Below are 24,205 nucleotides of genomic sequence, written 5' to 3'. Positions count from 1 at the left end.
TGACTGGTTTCTTCTGGAAAATTGAAAAGGCCAAGTCCAAAAGACTTAGCAAAGATAGCAGGTAATGTAGAGTGAGCTTCTGGTTCCTCTAAAAAACCCTTTGGGATATCTCCCAGAGCCCTGACCCTCTGGGGGTGGTTCACTAAATTCACTAAAGTGAATTTAAAAAATTTAGCCACAGTTATTAACCTGTTAACATATAATATTCCTTGGAGGTTCTCTTTACCAGACTGTCTCCATCAGTACTTCTCAAACACACAGATCACCTGGGGGTCTTGTTAAAGCACCAGTTTGATGCAGTGGGTCAAGAGTGTGGAGCTGCAGTTCTGCATTTCTACCAGGTTCACAGGTGTTGGCAATACTGCTGGTCCATGGACCTCACTTTGAACAGCAGGAGTCTAACATATTTTACTGTAGGGGCACCTGGGTGGCTTAGTGGGTTAAGCCGCTGCCTTCGGCTCGGGTCATGATCTCAGGGTCCTGGGATCAAGTCCCACATCAGGCTCCCTGCTGAGCAGGGAGCCTGCTTCCCTCTCTCTCTCTCTGCCTGCCTGTCTACTGTGATCTCTCTCTGTCAAATAAAAAAATCTTTAAAAAAAAATTCAAAATATTTTACTCTAGGTCTCTCAACAGATAGTCATATTTAGAAACAGTGTAATGGTTCCCTTCTCAGACTCATCTCGGGGAGTACACACCCATGATGAGCTCTTGATCCTAACAGATGTATCAGTTCTTACTTCTGCCAACGATTTGTATTATTTAGTGGCATCAATAACTTGAATTGTTATAGGAGCAGTTTTTTGTGTTTTTCCCCCCCCTCTTTTAACTGAGGAATTCAAGCAAATCTGTTCAGGAATAGGCACGAGACTACAACATAAAGTTTTTACATAAAATTAAACATATATTTACTGTATGACCCATGAGAACATATGCTTATTCAAAGACTTGTACTTGAATGTTAAATGTTGTTGCTAAAAGTAACAACAACAAAAAATGTGAAAAGAACTAAATGTCTATTAGGTGGTGACTTGATAAATAGTTGTGGTAGAGTCATAAAATGGAATACTATATGACTGTAAAAAAGGAGTGGATTCCTGATATAAGCAACATGGACAATTTTTTCAAAAGCATTTATACTAATTAAAATAAGCCAGATATAAGGTACTTATCATATGCTTCCATTTAAATGAACTTCTACAAAAAGCAAAAGTATTTAAGTAAACAGATCAAGGCCCAGGGAATTGGCCTTAAAGAGGAAGATAGGAACGTGGGGGCGGAGGTTGATGGAAATATTTAGTATGATTTTAGTAGTTGTTACATGACTATATACATTTGTGAAAACTCATCAAATTCTATACCTGAAAGTGAATTTTATTATATAAAAATTTTATCTCAATAAAGTGAATTAAAAAAATTTAACCACAGTTATTAACCTGTTAACATATAATATTCCTTGTAGGTTATCTTATGAGTTGGGTCTTAATATAAGGAAATAGAGAAAATTTCCATTCTGGGAGAAGAAATGGGTCTCTGGGAGAAAATATGAATAAACAGTAGGAATGTAAGAAGTTCCTTTAAAAGCTTCTTTGTGTATTTTCAATGTAGCTGAGTCTGAAGAGAGAGATCTTGGAAAACAGGAACTTCAGTTCATTTATTTTTAGCATCCAGTATAGTATGCTATTAGCTGAATGATTTTAGTGTGTCCCACTGTGCTATTAAAAAACAAAATTCTGCTGAAAAGTCATTTCTGTCCTTTTTATATTCTATGCAGTAAGCACAACCAATTTTCAGGAGAGGATTTGGTCATCTGCTTTGGCAGGGAAAGCTTAGCTTTAATTAGGTAAAAAGATCTGTTTACATCTGCTAAGGATGAAATCTGGCAAAAGCACTGGGTTTCTGGACAGACTGAAAGAAAAGTGTGTATATGTGTGGAGAACTAGCTGCCTATCTGTATTAGCCGAAGAATTGGGGGAGGGGGAGAGAAGGTTAATTGTACATGTTTTCCCTTTGCCATGCAGAAAGAAAAAACTATGTATTTAGAAATCAGCCAGAATGTATACAGTTGGTCCAATTTGCTGAAACTAGACAGTTATTTTGGGGGTAGTGGTGCATATATCAAACTTTCTATTTACTCAGTAATGTCAGATTTTTTCCCCCTTAATTTGTATCAGACAGTAATAACTCAACATTTCAGTTTTAAACTTTACTTTTTCAGGTATAAGAGGGCATAGTAATTTTGTATGTGCTACTCTTTATTCTTTAATTATGGCCTATTGAGAATTATCAGGTCCTTCCAGCAGAAATCTCATCAATCAGAGTACTGAGTCTTTAAGATTTATTTTTTAATTATAAAGTAAACATTTTTCATACTATGTTTCTAGGTGTATTTTAATAAATGCCTATATTTAATGTGTATCATTCCCTTTTTTACTTTAAAAAGGGTGTTATGTGAATATAAAGTTGATGATGTAATAGTTAAAAAAAAACGGTGATTATAGTTTCCCATATCTACAATTTAAAAGTTTTCCATAATTTACAGTTAAACTCAGACAGATCCGAGTTTGAATTCTAGCCACTGTTGTGGTAATTAAGCATCTCTAGCATGGAGATGATAATATACTTGCTTTCATCATCATGTGTGAAAAGGGCTTAGTGTACTGTTGGGCATTTGGTGAGTAACTTAATCAACTGTGCTGTTATTTACACATGATCACCAGCACCAAAGGGTAACGGTCCTTTGTATGATAAGAGGCTACCAGGTACATTTGGGTCTTCCAGTTAGTAATAAGGACCATCCTTTAAAAAAGAGGTGGCAAATGAGTTAAAGAGGACTGAGCCCTTTCTGTGGGTCGCTGTGGGGTCCTGTGTGTCTGTGTTGAGGCTCGGGCTATATGGAGATGGCCAGGTCTAGGAGGCTTAGGGGACCTTTGGGGCTGAACCAAAAAATCGAGACTTTACTACGTGGCTAGAGCTGGAGCTACTCCTCACAGGGACATGTGATGACAGCATAGTCAGAACCGAGCAATCAATACAGAGAGGAAGCCGGGCAGCGTGTATGATCTGCTGGCCAAGTTCACACAGTCTCACGTGTGTCAGTGTGAGCTGAGGGCTGGTGGAGAGCTGTGTGGAGAAGGAACTCCCGGAGGGCGGAATGGGCGCTGGCTGCCAGCCGGGCCACCTGGGGAGGCTGTGGAGGTGAGCCAGGAACAGGGGCCCCTGCCTGAGGGGAGAGTTGTGGCTGAAATCCTGCCCATGCCAAGGTATTGTGCCCACATGGCAGGGGTGAAGGGCCCTTCTTGGCAGGAGGGCCGTTCTTGTCCAATACGCACAAAGGTGCAGGTTGTTTGCTAAGACCGTTGAGCAGCAGTGCGTGGTGTGCAAGGCCAGACCGAGGAGTGGAAGAGCGGTCACTGTCCTCACGGAGGCGGCAGGGGCCCTGGGGAACGGAGTGGATGGGGACATGGTTCAGATACAAGTGACTAAAAACTTGGAAGTTTCGCCGCAGAGCCGCCGGGGCGAGAAGAGAAGGTCTGCAGACTTCGCCAAACACGGATGTCCTCCAGCGAGCTGCCGGCATTTCAGGCCTGGTGAAGGAGACGGCGAAGGTCCGTGGGGAATCTGCTAGAACCTGACCAAACTGTGGAGGTGCCGCTCCACGGCTCCTCAGGCTCCCTTTCCTTGGGGCTGGGATCAGTCTCAGAGCCTGGGTGGACTTGAGCCCACGGACAGGAGGGGCGTTAGGAAGCATCTCCCCCCGGTGTGGTGGAAGTGTCCCAGAGAGGCCAGGCAGGCTGGGTCTGTGTGCTCAGTGTCTGGAAGAGCGAACACGAAGAGTGTTTCTTCCTTCATGTTGTAGGATGCTGAGATACCCACAGGGCTTTTGTGCTTGGTGAATAGAACAGTTATTCCAGAGCTGTTGTTGAACATGTTTTGTTCTCGCTGGATGTCGGTAAAACAAACTCCTTTTGATTTGAGAAGGCATGAGGAGAGTCCAGGAATAAAAATCTGACCACTTTCAAGTGTCATTCCATAGGATCCGTTGGTTTGTTTGCCCTTTTAAGTAATGCCATCAAGCTTGCCCGGAGGCTCAGGAATGTGCATCGAACCAAAGGCTCTCCCGCTTGCTTCTCCCTATTTGCTTCTCTCGGTAGTCGAGTTGGAATCACTGCCATAGGGCACTCAACAGAACCATGGAAGACAAAGAATAATGGGTTTCCTGAAATCCAGCAGAATGAGTTGGGAAGGGCAAGGGTGGGAGTCATAGGGTTTTGCTTCTGCCCACTTTGTGATTGTAACCTTCCTCTTGATTTCCTCAATCCCTGGAATTTATACTGCATAAGGAGCTGGTAGGATAGACAAATGAGACAAGTGTTTTGTAGTGCTTCGTCTGGTGACAGAAAGATGCACGCATTTATGAAAGCTCACATCAGGAGAGCGGCGTACAATGCATGGGCTCCCGTCAGATAGAAAAGGGTTGGAGTTCTGGGTCTATTATTGTCAGCTCAGGGAAGTTACTGTTCCTGTCAGGACTTCAGTTTCCTTATCCATAAAATGGGAGCTGTAAGTTTACTATTCCCTTCATGGGGTGGCTGTGAGATTACAGGAGATAAATCACCAAAAGCACTTGTCACTTCCCTTGGCGCGTGATGCTGAACGCTCCTGTCTTAATGATTCTGATCAGTCATTATCCATGGCGCTTTTGCCACATGCTAGGTATTTCTGGTAAAAAGAAAAAATGCAAAGCATCTAATTACGGAATGTGTAACTACATTCAACAGCTATCCACTTATCGTCTGTGTGACAGGTATTAGAAATGCTGAAAATGCAATGATAGATGTACTGTCTTGCCCTTAGGGAGCTCAGAGTCTCATGCGGATGACTACCATAAAATCTGTCATGGTCTCTGGATTTCAGTAAACTCATATTTTTTTCCCTCTGTTGTTCTCTTGCATTTACAGTGGCAATGATTCTCAAACTTTGGTATGCGTAAGAATGGTTTTGGAGGGTGCTTGTTTCAGTGCACGTGTCTGAGCTCCAGAGATTCCAATCCTGTAGGAACTCAGGAATGTGATTGTTACCTGTTGGGTCCCCCCAAAATGGGTACCCCAATAATGGGTCCATGATTAAAGGAGCGAGACTGATACAAAGCTAAAGTCAAGCAAAGCTTTATTTTGTGCCAAGCATCAAGAATCAAACCGACCGTCAAACAGGCAGGTCCAGGCCACCCCTCCCTGCTTTCCAGACTGACTTCTATAGAGCAAAGGCCATGTCAGCTGCATCACTGAAATGGCTAACTGTGTGTGGGCCTGGCCACACACAGGTGGCCAATGAAATTGTAACACACACAGAAAGCCGCGCAGTCATGCTCGGTGACCAACTGAGTTACAATTTACCCTAGTAGAGATTTGAACCTGCCTATCACCTAGTTCAGAATTGGCGCCCAAAAGGTGCCCAAAGGGCGGGGCCCATACTCCTGGGTAGCTAGGAGACAGTATGCGCCCCCACTGATTGGATACCTCCACCTGGCCTGACCCACCCTTGTATTTGGACTTTGTTACCTGGGACTGGTTTCCCCAGACTTGTTTTTAAGTAAATTCCCCTGGGCGGGGGTGGGGGATGGTGGTGTTGCAGAGTAAATTTAAGTTTTATAACAAAATGGCAGTTCAACCGGGGTGGGGCTGCTCTGGCTGAATAGGCCCTTACGTTACCAAGCCCCCATCGGTTGCTGACCCTTGGACCTGCCACATCACTTGGGGGCACGCTGCCCTGGAGCCCTTTCCCTTTCACAGAGATCTGAATTTACTCTTTAGGAACTCTAGCTGCCAAACGAATATTGTCAGGAAGTTATAGATTAGAACTATCTTTTGGGCTCCCCTCACTCATGCCTTTTGTCTTGAGAGACAGGATGACACCGGGAATAGAACTACGAGGAAGAAATGGTAAGACCTTCAGTCTATTTCTGTCTTTCAAGCTGTGTGACCTAGGGCAACTCAGTCTCAGAGACTTCCAGTTTCCTCATTCAACCAGGAAGATCATATGTCCGTGCCATTTATCAAGCTTGTCTTGAGCCTTAAGTGAAGTGAGGGACATAAGAGCATTTTATGAACTTTAAAGCTCCATATAAGACACACTTTTATTATTAAAGAGAAGGGAAAACCGTTGCTCAAGATGGAGCTCACTTTGACATATGGAGAGTATTCATAGATCGATATATTATAATTTGAGAAGAAATAGTTGATCTCTGCCAATGATTCCTGTTCTCCCCGTGATGACTTGTACCCACACCTGAGATAAATAATTGCTTTATAACTTAAATTTTGTAAAGAATGTTATCGGCACCCTGGTTTTTGGAACAGCTGCAGCCAAGAAGCTGGGTCTGTCATGTTTTATGTCAAGATCTTGAAACTAGTTTGTTTCTGTAATGGAAGCTCTACCGGGCTTTCCCCCACCCCCCCTTCCCCTTAAAGCAGGCACTCTATGTTAAATTCTGGTTTTCTTTTGAAATATTAGTTCAAAGCAAAATGGTCATTCCATTTATAGAATTATAATTAGAGAATCTGTTTGTTACTGAAGGTTTTTTTCCTACGAGCCGGCAGAGGAACTATACATGTGTATCACAAGGTTATCTGGGCTGGCCCAGTCTGCTTTGCAACTTGAATATGCTTTGAATTGCCCCTGGAATACAAGAGAGAGGCTAAGCTTTCTAAATTTTTCTCAGCTGGTGTATACAATGGCTCTTCAAGAGTAGGTTCATTTTAATCTTTAAAAGGAAAAAGGAATGAAAAAAAAGAACGTTATTAGTGAAAGAAAAAGAAAATCTCGCTCTCATACTTCTGTGCTTTGTAAAATAATATATGAATTTCCTGAAGAATGCATTTTTGGGGAAGAGATGAGCAAGTCGAATTGTAAATACTGAGTTCTTTCTCACAGTCTTCATCTGCGGTTTTATCTTACATGTAAATAGGTTTTTAGAAGTTTGCTGATACTGGTAAGTGGCATCCACATTGGGTGTTTGCATAAATGATGTTATTGTTGGTGGAGCCTTAAATATATGAGCATTTAGACAGATTGTTTTGTGACTGTATTGCCCCGTGGTAAAATACCTTCCAGGACAGTCTTGAGTAATTTAAAACTGTTCCCATTCAAGTGTATCTGGTGGATTCTAAAACTCCCAGAGTTGCCAAACACCCCAGATGTCCGCCACCATCAGCTTGTACAACAAAAGGGGGTTAATTACAGTGTATTTTCAAGGGAGTTACAGGATATATAAATAATCCCATTGTGTTCTTTGGAGTCTTTTATATTTATCCTCTATCCATGTTTGGGTAATACCTCATGGTGGAGGGGAGCATTCTGCTGAGGTCACATCATTCAAAGGGATGAGACAAGCCAAATCCACATCAGTCCCCTGTGAGCACTGATAGGCCTGTATCTTGTCACCATGAAGCGTTGCTCATGGCCTTTGGTCAGGACTTAATATGATCAAGTCTCCCCTGTATGGACCCCAGTTCCCTGACCTTCCCCAGGGCACCTAGTACGAGGGGAGGAAGGAAAGCTAACATTTGCTGAACAGGTATAAGGGCCAGGCTCTGGGCTAGCTAACTTCTCTTCCATTCTTCAGTTAGCCATTTCAGTGATGCAGCTGACATCCAAAGGCCTCACTGTCTTAGATTTTTACTGATAATCCCAAACCTTAATTCTCTCCATCACTTGGATTTTACCAAGTATTTCTTAAGAAACATAGAACCCTACCTTTTTTTTTTTAAACCTACGAATAATAATCCTGCAATTTATTTCTTGCTTTTTACCATGAAGAATTTAAGGCGATTTAAAAAAGAAAACCAACCCATAGTACATCAAGATAGCATATATTACAAATGGCTGAGGAAGACAACACAAAGTGGAAAGAGATGTGCAGGACTGAGGGGATGGGAGAGCAGATCTAGATGTTCCTTACATGCTTTACTCCCTTTGCCGTCAGAGGAAGTGGGTTTTCTGCCAAAACCACACGCAACTACCTTTTCCTGGTAAGCCAGTGCGAATGCTGCGTAGGCTGCATCAGGAGAGACCAAGGCTCACTTTGGCTTTCTCAAAACCCGTGCATATTACAACTTAGAGAAAGAGCACGGCAAACTTTAGTTTAGGAAACCAACAGCAGTGAAATACACAAACTTACTCAGCATGTATTTTGTGCCCTAGGTTGTGTGAGACAGCCATCATTTGGGGTCATCTACCTAATAGGTCCAAGAGGTAGGTTGTGTGCTCTCCTTTGTAAACAGGTGAGGATACTCGGGTTGGAAGAGGTCAGCTGATTTAACTAGGCACCCCACAGAGTTAAGTGGAGCGGGGCCATGAGTCATGTCTTCTGATTGCTAAGCAGTGTTGACTTTTCAAGGGGAATTATGTATACTAAGGGAGATGTGTCAAGTTAGCTCATTTACCTCCTCTATTTGCTTTCTCCTTATATAGGCATTTCTAACTAACTTATAATAATGGCACGTGGGTGTGATGGCAGTAAGAAGCCGCAGCTGACAGACAGCAAGGGAGGGGAAGCCAGCCATCTCCACTGCATGAAGACTGCTTAGCAACAGTCCCACACCCTTCCTGGTTCCAGAGAAGCCTGGCACAATTATGACATTTGTTAAGATGACCCACCTTATCAAGGAAAGCTCAGATCCTGTTTATTATAGTCTCGTATGAAGACAAAGGAGTGCTTTATTTTAAGGTTTTCATTTGGTCTTATTTTACTGTTAAAAGGGAGACAGCATGATATTATTTAGAAATGTATCTCCTCAGACTCATGATGTCTACCCTGCCTTGGCATGATTGAGGTTAACAGATAAGAACAGGAATGGGGGGAGTGGCATGTGTAATTGCCCAGATGAACCAGAAACTTGATAAGAGAGGCAAAGAGATGGCCTACTTGTTTCAAATCACAAGCATTGGGAAATCTATTATAAGAACCATACGATGTATTGTCTTTTGCATTGAATTGCAGGTGGAAGTGAGAACTTACTCATTTCTAGGAAGCAAAAGTGAGAACTAAATATGGTTAGGTTTTTAAAAATGTATATGTCCTATAAAGGGTCTTTAAAATGATACTGTAGAGAGGATAGTGTCCAGATGGATATTGTCCAGATGGATATTTATCCATCTATAAATGTATAATGGACCAAATTGTCTATGTAGTGCAAAAACAAATAAGAAATTAGCTAAATTTACCTGTGTTATGATATTGAAAAATCAAATGGGTATACTTAAAAGTCTATAGAAATTGGAGATGTGGGAAATCCTTTTTAGTAGATTTTTTTCTTAGTTTTTATAAAATGACTTTTTTGGTTTTTGTTTGTTTGTTTGTTTGTTTGTTTTTTAAGAGAGAGGGAAGGGGGCTGTGGGAGAGAGAGAGAGAGAATCCTAAGCAGGCTCCATACCCAGAGCCCAACTCCAGCTCACGACCCTGAGATCACGACCTCAGTCAAAATCGAGAGTCGGACACTTAACCGACTGAGCCACCCAGGCCCCCTTCCCAGTATTTAAAAGTTACACAAAGGACCTGTAAAAATTACAATGAAGAGGGGGTGCCTGGGTGGCTCAGTGGGTTAAAGCCTCTGCCTTCGGCTCAGGTCATGATCCCAGGGTCCCGGGATCGAGCCCCACATTGGGCTCTCTGCTCAGCAGGGAGCCTGCTTCCCTCTCTCTCTCTCTGCCTGCCTTTCCGCCTACTTGTGATCTCTGTCAAATAAATAAATAAAATATTTTTAAAAAATTACAATGTATAGCTTTGAAAATCATTTTGAGCAGTGAAGAAATGCAGTGTTTGTTTACATCTTAAGACATTCACTTTCTATGGAGAGAATGAAAGATTTTTTTTTTAACGTTTCTCAAAACAAGTTTTGGATATGGAAATATATGTGTAAAATTCTGTTCTGAATGAGTTTTTTTCTTCTCTGACATGAGAAAGTAGTATGGAAGCCACCAGCTTTGAGACAGTGGTGCTGTTTGTTGTACCTGCTATGTTGTATTGTCTAAAGAGGCTGAGGAGAGAGAGAAAAAAAATGTTCCCTTTCTGCAAATTTAGTGGATATTTCAAAAAATAAGAGCCCTACATCATTTACTTCTCCTTTCCCTCTGTTTGTTTACTGATCTTGTATTTGAGCCTTTGCGTGAACCCATCTATAGAACAAATAATACTGCCTTTTCTTTGGACTTCATTCCTGTGTTTCAGGTGGGCCAGCCATGAGAGGGTACCTTGTGGCCATATTCCTGAGTGCTGTCTTTCTCTATTATGTGCTGCATTGTATATTATGGGGAACAAACGTCTATTGGTAAGTTTTAGTTTGGCTCTTTATTATTTTTTTTAAGGAATTTATTTATTTGAGAGAGAGAGAGAGAGAGCGGAGTCGGAGGACGGTCAGAGGGAGAGAATCTCAAGCAGACTCTGCGCTTAACAAGAGCCTGATGCGGGGCTCAATCTCACGACCCTGAGATCATGACCCGAGTTGAAACCAGAAGTCAGTTGCTTAACTGACTGAGTGAGCCACCCAGGGTATCCCATTATCTCTTTAAAAATAATTCCCAAACTAGGCTTTCACAGAGACACACAAATGATACTAGAGGGACCTGTAAAACAAACAAACAAAAAACAACCTCTTTAACATTTTGAACCTTTTCTAATAGCTTCCCATTATAAGTTGGAGTTTTACCATTCCAGTGTCTCCCATGTTGTACTCTAACAGTTTAAAAACTGATAAAATAGCACTTCTTTTTATTGACTTTTCAGTGAAGCAGTGATGTTGATTCCGTATATATTTCATCTCCTTGAATTGATGGAATAATTTTTGGACTCAGTGGTACTTGACTATTGAGCCTAAAATAAGAAATTACTGATTAAAATATAGACACTACATATGGTTCTCTTTGTTTAAAAATATTTGGTGAATATAGGTGTACATTATGAAACCGTGTTGACTTTAAATGTCACGTATAAAACTTGGAAGAGGCACGGATAATTTTATTGCAAAGAAAAACGTATTAAATAAGCTTTTAATCATTTTCCCTATTGTCAGTCCTTTGGTTAGGAATAAAGTTTTGATGACCTTTAAATCCTGAGTGGATGGTTGTATATGATATCAAAATAAATCACATGGTAATTTCCTGTCTTAAACTGTCACTCCTCTTTGCCAGTTTTTCAGTAGGAGATCCTAGATCACGTTTCTGGGTTTTGTTTTGTTTTGTTTTGTTTTCCTACTAGATAAAAAAAATTGATGCTTCTGAATTTATTTCACCACTGGTTGATTGAAAAATTATTGTAATGCTCTTCATGGAAGGAAGTTAGGCAGATGGTCCCTGGGAAAACCCAATGCCAGGTGGGTAGGTTTGGACCTAAGTTTCTAGGGTTTGGACTTAAATACTGAGCTAGAGGACTTAGAGGGTTTATTACACACTACATGAGGGTTATACCATGGGGATCTCTCCTTCCATCTTTGCCACATCTTATCTCTGTCCCACACTTAGTAACGGAAGACAGAACAGAAGAGAAAGCAGGGAGTTTACCAGATGGCTACTTCCCTACAAATCCTATTGTGTGTCACAAGGGGAATGATAAGGAAGACAATATAAAGAATCTGGATTCTACACAGTCTTTTGTCCTCAGGGTTTGAGGAGTGTTTATGACACGCTTAAGGTAACACACTCACTCCAGTCACATAAAGTACCGTGGGAAATTACCTCAGGTGGGTTTTGTGCTGTGAACTTGATTCCTTAAAAATTATTTAAGACAGATACCCTTTTAAAGCCACTCAGAGTTTGTCTTCACAATCTCCTAAAAGGTCTTCTGTTTGAATAACCTTAGAAACCAAGTAATAGCTTATAGTCCATTTTGTCCTCTGAATATAATTTTGTTTTTATGGTGTAATGTCCTTGTCCACCATATTTACATGCCTTGCTTACATATAAATCAAGGGATTCTTGTAATTTGTGGTATTCACCAAAGATCTTTTTCTGATAAGGACTTCATTAGCTTCACAGTTTAGAAACCTAGCAGTTCCAACTATGCGGAATTTTTTAACAAAAAAATTGAAAATTGAGACCAGTTCTTTTAGTTTCAGTCCTGTGATTATAGAAGAAATTGGATTAGTTTTTTAAGATGAGTTCCTCACATCATTGATCATTAACATGTTCTTCTTCTTCTTCTTCTTCTTCTTTTTTTTTTTTTTTTTTAAGGATATGGGTCTTTTTTTTTTTTTTTTTTTTGGACAGACAGAGATCACAAGTAGGTAGAAAAGCAGGCAGAGAGAGAGAGATGGGGAAGCAGGCTCCCTGGTGAGTAGAGAGTGGGGCTCGATCCCAGGACTCTGAGATCATGACCAGAGCTGAAGGCAGAGGCTTTAACCCACTGAGCCACCCAGGCTCTCCATTAACATGTTCTTCTGTTAAGCAGTAATGAAGCTGGCTAAATCTGGATCCTGTCACAGTGTTCCCTTCATTTATTTTTGTTGTCGTGCTCTGTCTTGTTTCACAATACCCTTTTAAATTGTGGAGACAAGCAGTCCATTCAGGAGACCCAGAAGGGCCTAACCTGTGCCAAGAATAGAGGAGAGTTACATATGGCTCTGAATAGTGTGAATTGTGGAAGCCAGATCACAAGGCTGCGTCTGTGGAACTGCAGGTCTGTGTTTCTGTGGCAGGTGTCCCCATATGTGGCATGGAAGACCGAGATTGCCATGAGCATGGGTGTGTGTTGGGTTTCTCAGGTTCTGGGTTGGGGGGACTTCTAAAAAGTCAGCCTGCTTGGGGCCTCCACAGTGTGGTAATCCTGGCCCCACTTGAAGGCTTTTTGTTCGGTGCTCACTGAATTACTTCTGGGTCGCTTGTCACCTCAGCCTTTCTTATTCTCTTGCCTTGTATCCATGCATCCTCCAACATATGCTAGGTACTGTTTTCCCTCAAGGGCTTCTGTGAGAATTTTTAGTTCCATGACTGAGTAGCCTTGAGGTGGTGGCACTGAACAGATTCCCAGGGCATTCGTTTTCCTCTGGGCGGGCTGCCTGGTTCTGGTTTCTGACTGACCCTATTTTTGTCTCATAGGGTGCCACCTGTGGAAATGAAGCGGAGAAATAAGATCCAGCCTTGTTTATCGAAGCCAGCTTTTGCCTCTCTCCTGAGGTAAAAATCTAAAAGAAACTGTGACGGATGTTCAAAACGTGTTTGTGATCATTTTTCACACTTGTTTACTTTTTTTCATGTAAATCTTAGCAGTAGAAAGTAGACACTCTTTATTTAGGAAAGAGCTTGAATATCCTCTTTTTGTGCTTTTAGTCAGAGCTCTGCATATATTTTCAGCAAAGGCATTGAAGAACTCAGTTAGACCAGTATTCTTTTCACACAGGTGAGATTAGAGAGACTGATTTGTGTTTGATTATAAAAAAGTGAACTATTCTTCAGGGTTTTACTGCCCCGCCCTTGTTGTTCCCATGTTGTTTTTCACCTTTATTATTTTGTGGCTTTTTGTCCCTGGCCTCTAGGTTAAACTTTATGATGAGACCTTTTTCCTGACTTTGAGGGACTTTCAGTGAAGTACTTGGAATGTAAATAATGATCTTTATATGGTAAAGCCATATAAAGCACTTGTAGAATAGCCACAAATATTCTTTTCCTCTGTTCCCTCAACTTTGACAGATTGTTGGTCAATAGCTTCTAGAGAAATAGAGATAAATGACAGTCTGGTCATTTTAATTGTGTAGAACAGGTATGGGCTTTTCAATATTTTACCCACTAAGGATCAAAAATGTCTATTTTCTTTTAGTATGTTACTGCACCTTTTCACTGCTGGTTCTTAACCTCTTGGGGCTATAGATTCCTTTAAAATCAATTCTCTAGGAAACTGCAGGTACAGAAAACATTTTTGCCTATGATCACAAGTACGCATGGCTAGGACCACTGGAAAGGAATATGTTTTACTTTGGAACCCAGTCTACACTGGGATAAATGCATTTTACCTTGGAACCCAACATGTATAAATAAGGCTGGATCCTTGAGAGTGCTGTCACAGTCACAGTTAAGTCTAGGGGACAGATCCTGCGTCAAGCAGGAAAGGCTCATCCTCACCTGTTTCCTTAGTCTGAACATGGTGTGAGCTTTCACGTAGCTCTGAAGACTTTAAGCTTACGGGACTTGTCCAAGGTTAGTGGCTCGTGAGTGGCAAAGCCAAAAGGAAACCGGAGCTATGTTACCCTTATCCCACTGCAGTTTATTTCCTTCTTGTCATACAGCCCCTGAAACCCCAGGGCACTGTGATCTGCACCTGCAGTTTTTAGACTCAGAGAGCAGAGCTGATAAGACTGGAAAATGGGGTTACGCGTGAGGGTCAGAGTGTGCGATAGTTTGACTTGTTCCTTCTCTTTAATTAAAAAACCTTTTTTTCCTACGTCATACTGGCTCCATAAAGAAGTAGTATGGAGGTGAAATTCATTCAGTCATTTATTAAGCATTTGTAGCCTGCTTACTCTGTGCTGGGTGCTAAAATTGGGGGCACGGGGACAGAAGCGCATCCCACTCTCCTCACACTGCTCGCTTGTCTGCAACAGGACCTGAGTGGGGTCAGCAGGGCAGGACAGAGCAGGCAGTGAGAAGACAACACCCACAGTTCTTGTTCTTGAGAAAGTCTGAATGATATCAGAAGAGAGTTTAATCCTCAGCGCATCGAATTTTTATTATATTTTTATTTTCACAGCTGACACAACTTCGTACATCTGGAATTTTAAATTTGGGAGTGGCGTAGCATCCATGCTTTTATTTTCCCTTATTGCCTCCTTTGTCTCTTCCTGCATGTGGCTAACTTGTTTTCGCTTGGTATTGGTTTGTTTTTGAATTTCCATTCCCGCTCACTAGCCCCTGAAGCTATGATGTAATTTTGTTTCCACAGCCTGGAAAGTCTTTGCACTCTGGTTGTATAGTTCCATTGCATATTCCATTCTGTGATTTTTAAAGAATTTAAAAAATAATTACACATTCACATATAGTCAGTATATCAGGAAGAGTACTATACTGCAGTTGTCTTCAGCTGTGATTTTTAGAAGGCTACAGATAATGTAGGCATTTGGGAAAATCGCTTTTTCTTTTTCTTGCAGGTTTCATCAGTTTCACCCTTTTCTGTGTGCAGCTGATTTTAAAAAGATTGCTTCCTTGTATGGTAGCGATAAGTTTGATTTGCCCTATGGGATAAGAACATCAGGTCAGTAATATTATTCATTACCTAGCCCTAGTCATGTGAATGATGTTTGATGTGAACCACCTATTTATGTAATTTTAAGGCCTTAAAGGAAATGATTTGGAGATGGGATGAAGGAAATTAAATATTAATATAAAAACCCTACCCCTTTTTGAGGCAGTATAGAATTTAAGAATAGAATGGCACATTTGTTGTTTTTATTGAGAAACTGCTTTTTTTTTGGTTTAGCCCCATGCTGTTATTCATGCGTTCTCATGCCTTAGTTGATTCCGGTGTAGAATTAGCAGGTGACCCTGTGAGTTGGGTTAATATCCTTTCCAGCTCCCCTTTCCGCCTCTTTACCTCTGAGTTTTATTTATTCCATCAATTTAAGATCTAGCTCCTGGATCAGGCTTTTGACCAGAGGGTGTTTTACTTTTGCCAAATTGAGAGAGAATCCATCTCTCTATCTACTAACGACAGAATAGTTTTCTCTTGGCTTGTTGACAGGTGAACTGGCTAGCTTTACCTTGTAGATCTGGGCGAGACCCGGAAAGCCCAAGAGGTGACAGGCTTACAGTTTTCCAAGTTAGATTTTGCATATTCAGCTGATCCTGGTGTATTGTATGCATGGGTGTGTATATGTTTTAAAAACATACAGCAGAGAATTTAATAATACAGCTAAATTTACTGAAAATTGGTTTCTAGACTAATGTCAGTTTGGAAGTCTGTATTCTATACTAATGTCATTTGATGTTGATATTTATTGTTTTCAGATTAAGCATCTTTTCTTTTTTTCTTTTCTGGACTTTTTGTAACGTGTCCTTGGAGCATTTTTGAGTGTGCCTGTTGAATAGTGCTGGCTAAGTGCAGCTGTATTGTTAATTTTCACCATGGAATAAACCCCTGGGGCTGTTACCAGTTTGAAATGGGTTTGGGGGAGGGAGGGGACAGATGGCTTACTAAGTACCTAAGAAGCCATAATTCCTTTTATTTATAATATTCCATTTGTTTTCTAGCGGAATATTTTCGACTTGCTCTTTCAAAACTGCAGAGTTGTGATCTCTTTGACGAGTTTGACAAGTGAGTTTATTTCCTTGCTTTTGTTTGACGAGTTTGAGCTAATGAGGTTCAAAATGTGCACCCCAATTTAAAATGTCTTCATACAAGAAGAGTCCTTAGTATTTGTGCATAACTAAAACCTCTAGTTATTTCTGTGATACTTCAAATAAAACACAAAATTAATTTAGAAGCTACATAACTGGTTGTCTTAAAAGTTTGCAGAGAGCCTTACGATGGTGAGCAGTCCTAGTTCCAGGTCAAGACACTGTATTCCACATTCGTCTTTTCTAAGTTGTTGGTACTGAAGAATTAACTTACAGCCTCTGTTGCTCAACTCACAGCCCCCTCCACAGGCTGTTTCCTGTACCTTCCCATGTATCTTTTTAACATGAGGATCCTTTCAGTTTCACTTGAATATTGGATTTCAGAAGCAGCTCTCTTCCTCTTACTCAGAATTATACCGGAGGGAAGCAGACAGCTTATTTAGATAATACATTTTCTGACTGCAAAAGGTCATGGAGTTTGTAGAATACTCTGGTGTCAGGTCAGCTGTGTAGGAATGAAATTGCTAAAGATAGACTTCTTAGTAGGTATACTTACTTTTAGAGAGGTAGAATTTCTTCTCAAATTTTTAAGCTACATTTTAGGATTTGGCCAGTGGTCCCATTGGATGGTACAGGTGGTCTGCAGATGTCAGGCCTCCATTGAAAAGAAGAATGACAGAATTTTCCGTCTTGCTCAAGAGGACAGGGGAGCTATTTAGTGGAAACATAAGTGAGGGTAGTGGACAGGGGTATGAAAATGGAGATAGACTTTACAGAATAGCTAGAGGAACAGTGCTCGATTTTGTCTGAATTTATCTCCTTTTTCTCTGGGAGCCCAGATTATGAGTGTGGATTATGTAATAAATGTTGATCATTTCAGCTTGTATTTACTTGTTATCATTTAAAACTATGTCTTCAACTTAATTTCAGTTTTTGATTGCATATCAACACCAACCACATACGTTCTTTCCTCACCTAAAGTTTTATAGCTCCAATGGGTAGAATATTGTTTTATGCAAACCTTTGGCAAATGTGCATTCTATCATGCTTCCTAATTTTTACCATCAATCTTCAAACTATCCCTGATAATCCTTTTTTTTTTTTTTTAAATGGGGGAATTGAAACTAGACACACATACATAGTTTGCTGCGGTCAGCAAATGCTGGAGTCAGGATGTGAATCTAGAGAGTTCTGTCCAGTGCCTGAATGTTTGACATAAGAGTAACCATCACAAGATCCTTGTCCCTGTAAATGTGAGCTACTGTCAGGATTCTTGGGGTGGGGGGTGCGACAAGAAGTTTCATTCTTTCCTGGTTTTTTAGAACTACGTTGTACTATATGTAGTTGCTTTCAGAAGCCCTTCTCACACAGGTGTTCATCATCTGTGTGTCCCTCAGGCAGGCTCTTCCCTCTCTTCTTGCTGACTTGACCTTGCTGTTCCCCACCCTTTGTCCTTTGTCACTGAGCATGTCCCCCACTCCCACCGTCAACCCGTGTCAGGCTCTGAGCATCACCCGAATTAGGAGAGGTGGGTGTGGATGGTGAGGAGGGATTAAAGATCTTGCTGATCGCACAGGAGCCCTTGAGTCTGAAGTTGTCCAGGGTCGAAGTAGAATAAAATAATGCAGTCAGAGACTTTCCAGGTAGAGAGGGAATGGAGAATGTCCTTGTAGGATGCCCGCAGAGTGCGCACAGGGGATGCGTTCAGATACTGAGTCGGCGTTGCTGAATGGCTTGTTTGACTGTGCAAACCTGTTTCCTAGGGACTTGAGAAAGAGTATTTTGAAAGCAGATCAGAATACACTTATGACACTATTCCATTCTCTGTGCATATTAACTTTTGGGATGGGTTCACATGTAATAGTAAATTATACCTATATTTTAAGCAAGTCATTCTGCATTTCTCTGGAAGCCACTGTAAAACACAAAGACTATAACAGACCAATCCGTGCCTGAGCAGTGTACTTTATATAAACTCCGGAAGGGCAGAATATACAAAACTACCTTATTGTTGCCTCTGAATCACCTTACTTTGGTCACCATATATGACCTTAAACATCTCGCATTTCTCTTCTCCACCTGGGAAAATTGCTCAAGAGGAAGCAGACCGGAGAACAGTCTCTTTTTCAGGCAGGGGGTGGACTACCCCAGCCAAGGTGTCAGGAGGTGGCCACACACAGGCCTGGTGGAAGCTTCATGGGCCTGGGAGGGTGTAGGTTGCTCTCTCTTTGTCATAGGTCTGTAGGTTGGGCAGGGCTGAGCAGGAGAGAGGGGGAGCTCGGCCTTTCCAGTCCCTTCTGCTCTGTGGGCTGCTCTCTTCACAGATTTTATTCTCCCTCTGTCCTCTGTGTCCCTTCCAGAAAGGTTTAGACACTTTGTCATTGTTTCAAATCGAAATCCTTTCAGTTCCACCAGATCTAAGTCCTAGTTTTGTTCCGTTGCATTCCTTCACTTGTGTGATGCCCTCCGTTGGGACACATTGCATGGTGAATGGCAAAGCTCTAAATATCAGATGTGTTTACAATATGGGAAGCTTCCCCTTTCTCACAGGTGTGACATAAATGAAGCCTGCAGGTTGACGTTCCAGAGCCAGTCTTCTAGGATGATCGGCAGGGGCCTGGGCTGTTCCGTTGTGAGTCTGCCATTCCCATATACAGAGCTTCCTCCTCAATATCCAGTATGATGGTGGGATCTTCACCCATGGCTGCATTCTGGCCAGTAGGGAGGAGCAAAGGGGAAGGCCACCCCCTGCCCATTAAGACTTGCCTCCTGCTTTAAGGACATTGCCCAGAAATCACATACAATACTCTTTTACGCCCAGGGGTGTGCTGCAGCCAGTTGGTACCAGCTTGAGAGCTGTAGTTCTTCCCAGTTCCATGTTCAGTGCCATCAAGGTCTAAAGTTGAAATTAGCCACTTGGGGGCATTTATACCATAGAAATGGGCAACACTGCAAACCAGGGCTTCTTCTATCATCTCTTTTTCTCCCAGAGAGAGCTAGTGGTTAACATCAGTTAGTAGCAACTGATACTAGGTTGTATCCCATTGGCTAGGGATATAATCACAAGGTCATACCGAGCTGGAAGGTGGGCGAGAAATGTAGCCTTAAAAGAAAAAAAAAGTTGTCTTTATTAAAAGTGGCTGTGTGCCCACATTAAAAAAAAAGTCTTATTTTAAGGGACAAAGGAAGCCTTATTGAGGGGCAACTGGTCTCCAAATATTTAGGATTCTGAAGTCAGTTACACGACTATACCAACCTAGCTGAGTGCTTGAGGAAGCCAGCTGTGGTTTGCCTCTTGGAGAATTGATCACCCGTGAAAGCTGTTGAAACATATTGGTGTTGTAGTTCATTTTGAAGTGGCATTTTTTAAAGTTTTTAAATTTTATGTATTATTTTATGAATTTGACTTTTTTTTTTTAAAGATTTTATTTGAGAGAGAGAGAGCCCACATGCAACTTGGGGGGCAGAGGGAGAGAGAGAGGGGATCTCAGGTAGAATCCATAGTGCGTGCAGAGCCCGATACAGGGCTCAATCCCATCACACTGAGATCGTGACATGAACTGAAATCAAGAGTCAGCTATGTAACTGACTGAGCCACTCAGGCACCCCCCTCATGAAGGACTTGTTACATATGCCATATTGGTCGGTAATGTTAGTAGAGTAATTCTCAGGCAGAGAGAACCTTTTCCTGAAGCTAATACCATGAAGAAGTTGGTCAGGAAATAAACAAGGAAGGGAACAGGAGTGTGTGTCTTTGGCCATGACACTTGTGTGAAAGACTCCCAGAGCTAAACCATTCCAGGCTTGTTCTCTGTTCTGCCTCCTCCTTGGCTCTCCACTCCTGGTTTGCCACCAAAACACAAAACAAACCAAAAAAAACCAGACTCACCTGTACATTTTCTAAGTTTTTGGTCATTTGGTAATTATAATAATTTGCCTCCCTTTGTGTAATCATATCTGTTAGAAAAATATCTGCGTTATAGAAGATTGCTTTTCCCCCTAGTTTTGTGACAGGGATCCTCTGTTCTCTGTGAAAAGAGGGTGCCTTGCAATGGGACAGTGTATTACTCATTTTATTTATCTTCTTATTTTTAGTATTTTTATTGGACTTTCTCCTTCGTATTGTTTGAGTTTCTCTCCTGAGCGATGGCCCAGCAGGTTGGGGTGGGGTAGACACTGGACACTGAACACTGGACACTGTCCTGTTCTGTGAAGTCCAGGGAGCCAGATTCTAAAGCAAAGTGGTGAATGCTGGAGATGGTCAGAGGCAGGAAGGGTGGAGATCTGCTCCAACTCCCTCTTTCGAAAGGTGAGAGAACTGAGGTGATAAGGAAGGTTATGTGGAGGTCTGCAGACTTCTGGTCTCAGGACCTCCCTCCACATTTTAACAAGCAGAGAAAAGAGGAGAAATTGAATGTCTTGAACTGAGCATCATCTGAAGAGATAAGAGCAAGAGAATTCTGGAAGTGTGAATTCTTTTGGACATATTCTTTAGGATTTCCATGCATTATATATTACATATATATATTATATTTTTTATATATATATTGTATATTACATAGTTTATGCCTTTATCCTTAACCTCAAACCATTTTTAATCAGATGAACTTTAATATTCTGGCAGGGTTAAACCAAAACATCTCTGGGTACATGAGTAAGTTCATTAAAAAGACATATATGTTAAATTGGGCTTTTTTTTCTCTTAAAGATACATGATCTCGGTAGAATCTTCTCTGAATAGATACTATCAGAAAACATTTTTCTTTGCTCATCTCTCACCCGAAGTTCAAGCACTGGCACTGAGCCAGCAAGTATGGCAAAGGGAAAAAGTCTCAAATGTTGACAAACCACATTTTAATTTTTTTTCAGTTTTATTTATTTGACAGAGACCCAGTGAGAGAGGGAGCACAGCAGGGGGAGTGGGAGAGGGAGAAGCAGTATAATTTGTTTTCCAAACCACTTTTTTCAGTTGAGATGAAATTTACATAAAACGAACCATTTTAAAGTAGACAGTTCAGTGGCATTTAGTACATTCACAAAGTTATGCAACCACCCCTTCTAGCTCCTTTCAAAAAGACAAACGATTTTTTAAAAACAATTGGAGCAACCCTTTTCATGTTGGTTTTGTTTTGTTTTGTTTTCATGTTCCTCCTGTTACGGAAATGCTCAGATGGGCTATCAGGCCAGGACTTAGGCAGCAGAGGAGATGCTTTATTTATTTATTTATTTATTTATTTATTCATTCATTCTTAGAGAGAGCTGGGGGTTGGGGGAGAGGGTGAGGGAGAGAGAGAATTTTTAGCAGCTTCCAAGCCCAGTGTGTGAGCCTGATGTGGGGCTCGATCTCAAAACCCTGAGATTGTGACATGAGCTGAAATAAAAAGTTGGGCACTTAACTGACCTGTCCAGGCACCCCTCCCCACCCACGAAATAAAGTGCTTTATAAAAAGAGGTGGGGTGTTTGAGGTAGCCTCTAGGTTCCTTTCTAGCCTCTGTGGCACTTTGTTCAGAAGGTACCGTGAACCAGCGGTTCAGAGTGACAACTTCGGTTCTCTTGCTGTCTTTTCCATGTGCCGCTGCTGTGGATTTCTCAGGGGGCTCGGGTTCTTCTCTTTCTTCTCCAAAGCACAGCTCACACGAGGTGTCCATGTTTGACCCACTTCATTAACCATTGAGTGTATTTAAAGAAATTGCATCACAGAAAAGCGACACTTAAATGTGCCCCTGTTATGAGGTCCATTTTGGGTGTCCATGTAGCTCCTGAGCTCTGGTCTATACCCAGGTCCCTGGAATGCTGCCATTACCTTAGTGGGACATGTTCTCCCTTGGCCAGAGCGGCAGAAACCCTGAATCACGAACTGTCAGCTCCCACGCAAATGCATGAGCCAGCTCTCCACCCCCTGCTGCCACCATCGCCTTCTGAAAGCTGCCACATTCTGTGAAGCACGCTTGAGTCCTGCTTTGATGGTTGTAGAGTAACCACACACAAATATCTTACCTAATCGAAGCCCTGTGCTAAGTCCGTTGCCTGCTAAATGGGCAGGGATTTGCGACAGCTGCCTCGTTCACCCAGGCAGGATCCATTAATGTTGTTTCAGCAGAGCTGGGTCAGATGGGCATCCAGCCAGGGCGGGAGCATGGCCTTAGACAACCTACAAAGAGGAAAAAGATATGGACTTCAGCAGTTGTCTATGAAAAAGAGCCCAGGCTCCAAAATGTCTCAGTGCCTGCATCACTAACCCACCCAGTCTTCCCTCTGTTTTCAGTCAAGAGAAGAACTTTCAAACCATGCTCTTGCTCTGGGTAAAATCTTTTCTAGAGCTTCTAATAGACTTCTCTAATACCTTTCTGCCCAAAGTGGGGTCATGGGGCCACTCCAGACCAGCGACTGTTAGGCTTGTGAAAGCAGGGCTCTGTGAGCAGGCATGCAGGGTAATGGGTGTTGGGAAAATGGCCAGTGGGATCTGCACAAGATTGTTACACTGAAGATGTAGTAATATATTTTAATGTGAGTGATGCTACTGACAGGAAAAATGAATGTCAGAAAGCATTCAGAAGACAGGTCACAGATCATTTGAAATGGGTGATTCATGTTTACTTTCTCTGTCTTGATGGTTGTCGATGTTTACCTCTGCCTAAAGTAGCCAGTCTTCTGGGTTTGCCCGGCTTGATGAGAAGCCTGCCGTTCACGTGGGGGAAGTGTAATCTCTCACCATGACTATTTCAGCACTTTTTCAGGTTTTCCATTAACAGGTTCAGGCACTCTGGAATGATTTTGTTTTCTGGGTGAGCGGTTTGGGGCATGTGTATTTCCCTACCCGTTTCTGGAAGGGGAGAAGGAAGAACAGATACCTCCTTTTCCAAACACAATGTGAGAAAACAGTTATCGATTGTTTGGTTACAACCAAACCAATTTCTAAAGTGCACAGCCTGTGAATCAGGAAGTTAAAGACAGGAAGGTACAGTAATATAAAGGAGACTATTCTTGTCCTCTGGGGACTCACAATTGTCTGTAACTATTCGTGCATGGAAGTGGTATTCATTAAATATGGTAGAGTTATACAGTCACCTAAAGGACCCTGGAAGTTACTGTTTCACACCTCAGGATGCAAGGGAATCCAGGAGCCCAGACCAGGTGGATGAAGCCAAGGAGATGATGAATCACATTTTTGGTGAGATGGGTCCCTCCTGGGGAGAGTATTGTGAGCTGTGTGGTTCAGACTGCAAAGCTGTATCAGTACATAGTTCCCAGAGTCATGGGGGCATTGTGAAAATTAGCTGTAGATGAGATGCTGTTGCTGAAGAGTAGTCCTAGGAATGCCCCTTAAAGAGTTTCTAGTATTATATATGATCCTCAGAAAGTTGTGCAGGTCTTTGCATTATCCCTTACCTGGCAGAAAAGTGAAATTTCCCGGACGAGATTTCCCTTCAGAGGTATTGGCAAACTGTTTCGATGGCCAAGGGCCTTCCTTCCAGCTGCCCCCAACAAAGCTCACAGAGAAGAAAATAGAAAGTGAAATTTCTTAAAGTGTGGTGACCATTCCATAGTAAAGTGTCTTTAGAATTGGAGTTCCTTTGAGTGAAGCAGTATCTCTAAGATTACTTTCCATTTTTCCCAAGTCCTTGGACCTCCTGGGACAATGAACAGGGAGAGGCCGTGTGGTTTGTGTACATACAAGGAAGGACCTTCTCTCTGTGGCTGATCCTGGGGCTCTTATAGTGGAGATCTGCCTCCAAACCTCAACTCCTTTTTCCCTTGACCGGAGGGTTCGGTAGGAACTGTGAGAGGAGGTCCAGGACCTTGAGCCTAAGTGGGGACTGGGAATGTGACATATTTGTATGATAGACGATTGCTTCCCTTATCACAATACTCTTTTGGCCACCAGTGATC

At 41.9% G+C, this 24,205-nt stretch overlaps 1 protein-coding gene across 8 annotated transcripts in view; it reads left to right on the top strand.

Moving 5' to 3' along the window:
• ST3GAL6 (ST3 beta-galactoside alpha-2,3-sialyltransferase 6) overlaps positions 1 to 24,205 on the top strand; it is a 40,048-nt gene that overhangs the window by 3,783 nt on the left and 12,060 nt on the right. Inside the window, exons 2-7 of one of the 8 annotated variants that reach the window (XM_032351308.1) lie at positions 8,200 to 8,250; positions 8,470 to 8,664; positions 10,226 to 10,325; positions 13,087 to 13,164; positions 15,129 to 15,232; positions 16,228 to 16,291. In XM_032351308.1, the coding sequence (XP_032207199.1) occupies positions 10,237 to 10,325; positions 13,087 to 13,164; positions 15,129 to 15,232; positions 16,228 to 16,291 (335 nt within the window). In that variant the 5' untranslated portion in view covers positions 8,200 to 8,250; positions 8,470 to 8,664; positions 10,226 to 10,236. Of the gene's footprint in view, positions 1 to 3,115; positions 3,606 to 8,199; positions 8,251 to 8,469; positions 8,665 to 8,705; positions 8,726 to 10,225; positions 10,326 to 11,251; positions 11,367 to 13,086; positions 13,165 to 15,128; positions 15,233 to 16,227; positions 16,292 to 24,205 lie in introns of those variants that run through there. The other 7 variants (XM_032351271.1, XM_032351331.1, XM_032351280.1 and 4 more) reach the window with 7 other exon arrangements.

Source organism: Mustela erminea, chromosome 1 (assembly GCF_009829155.1).
Source record: "Mustela erminea isolate mMusErm1 chromosome 1, mMusErm1.Pri, whole genome shotgun sequence".
Lineage (NCBI taxonomy): Eukaryota > Metazoa > Chordata > Mammalia > Carnivora > Mustelidae > Mustela > Mustela erminea.
The sequence above is the reverse complement of the archived record's forward strand: the minus strand, read 5'-3'. Positions and strand labels throughout refer to the sequence as shown.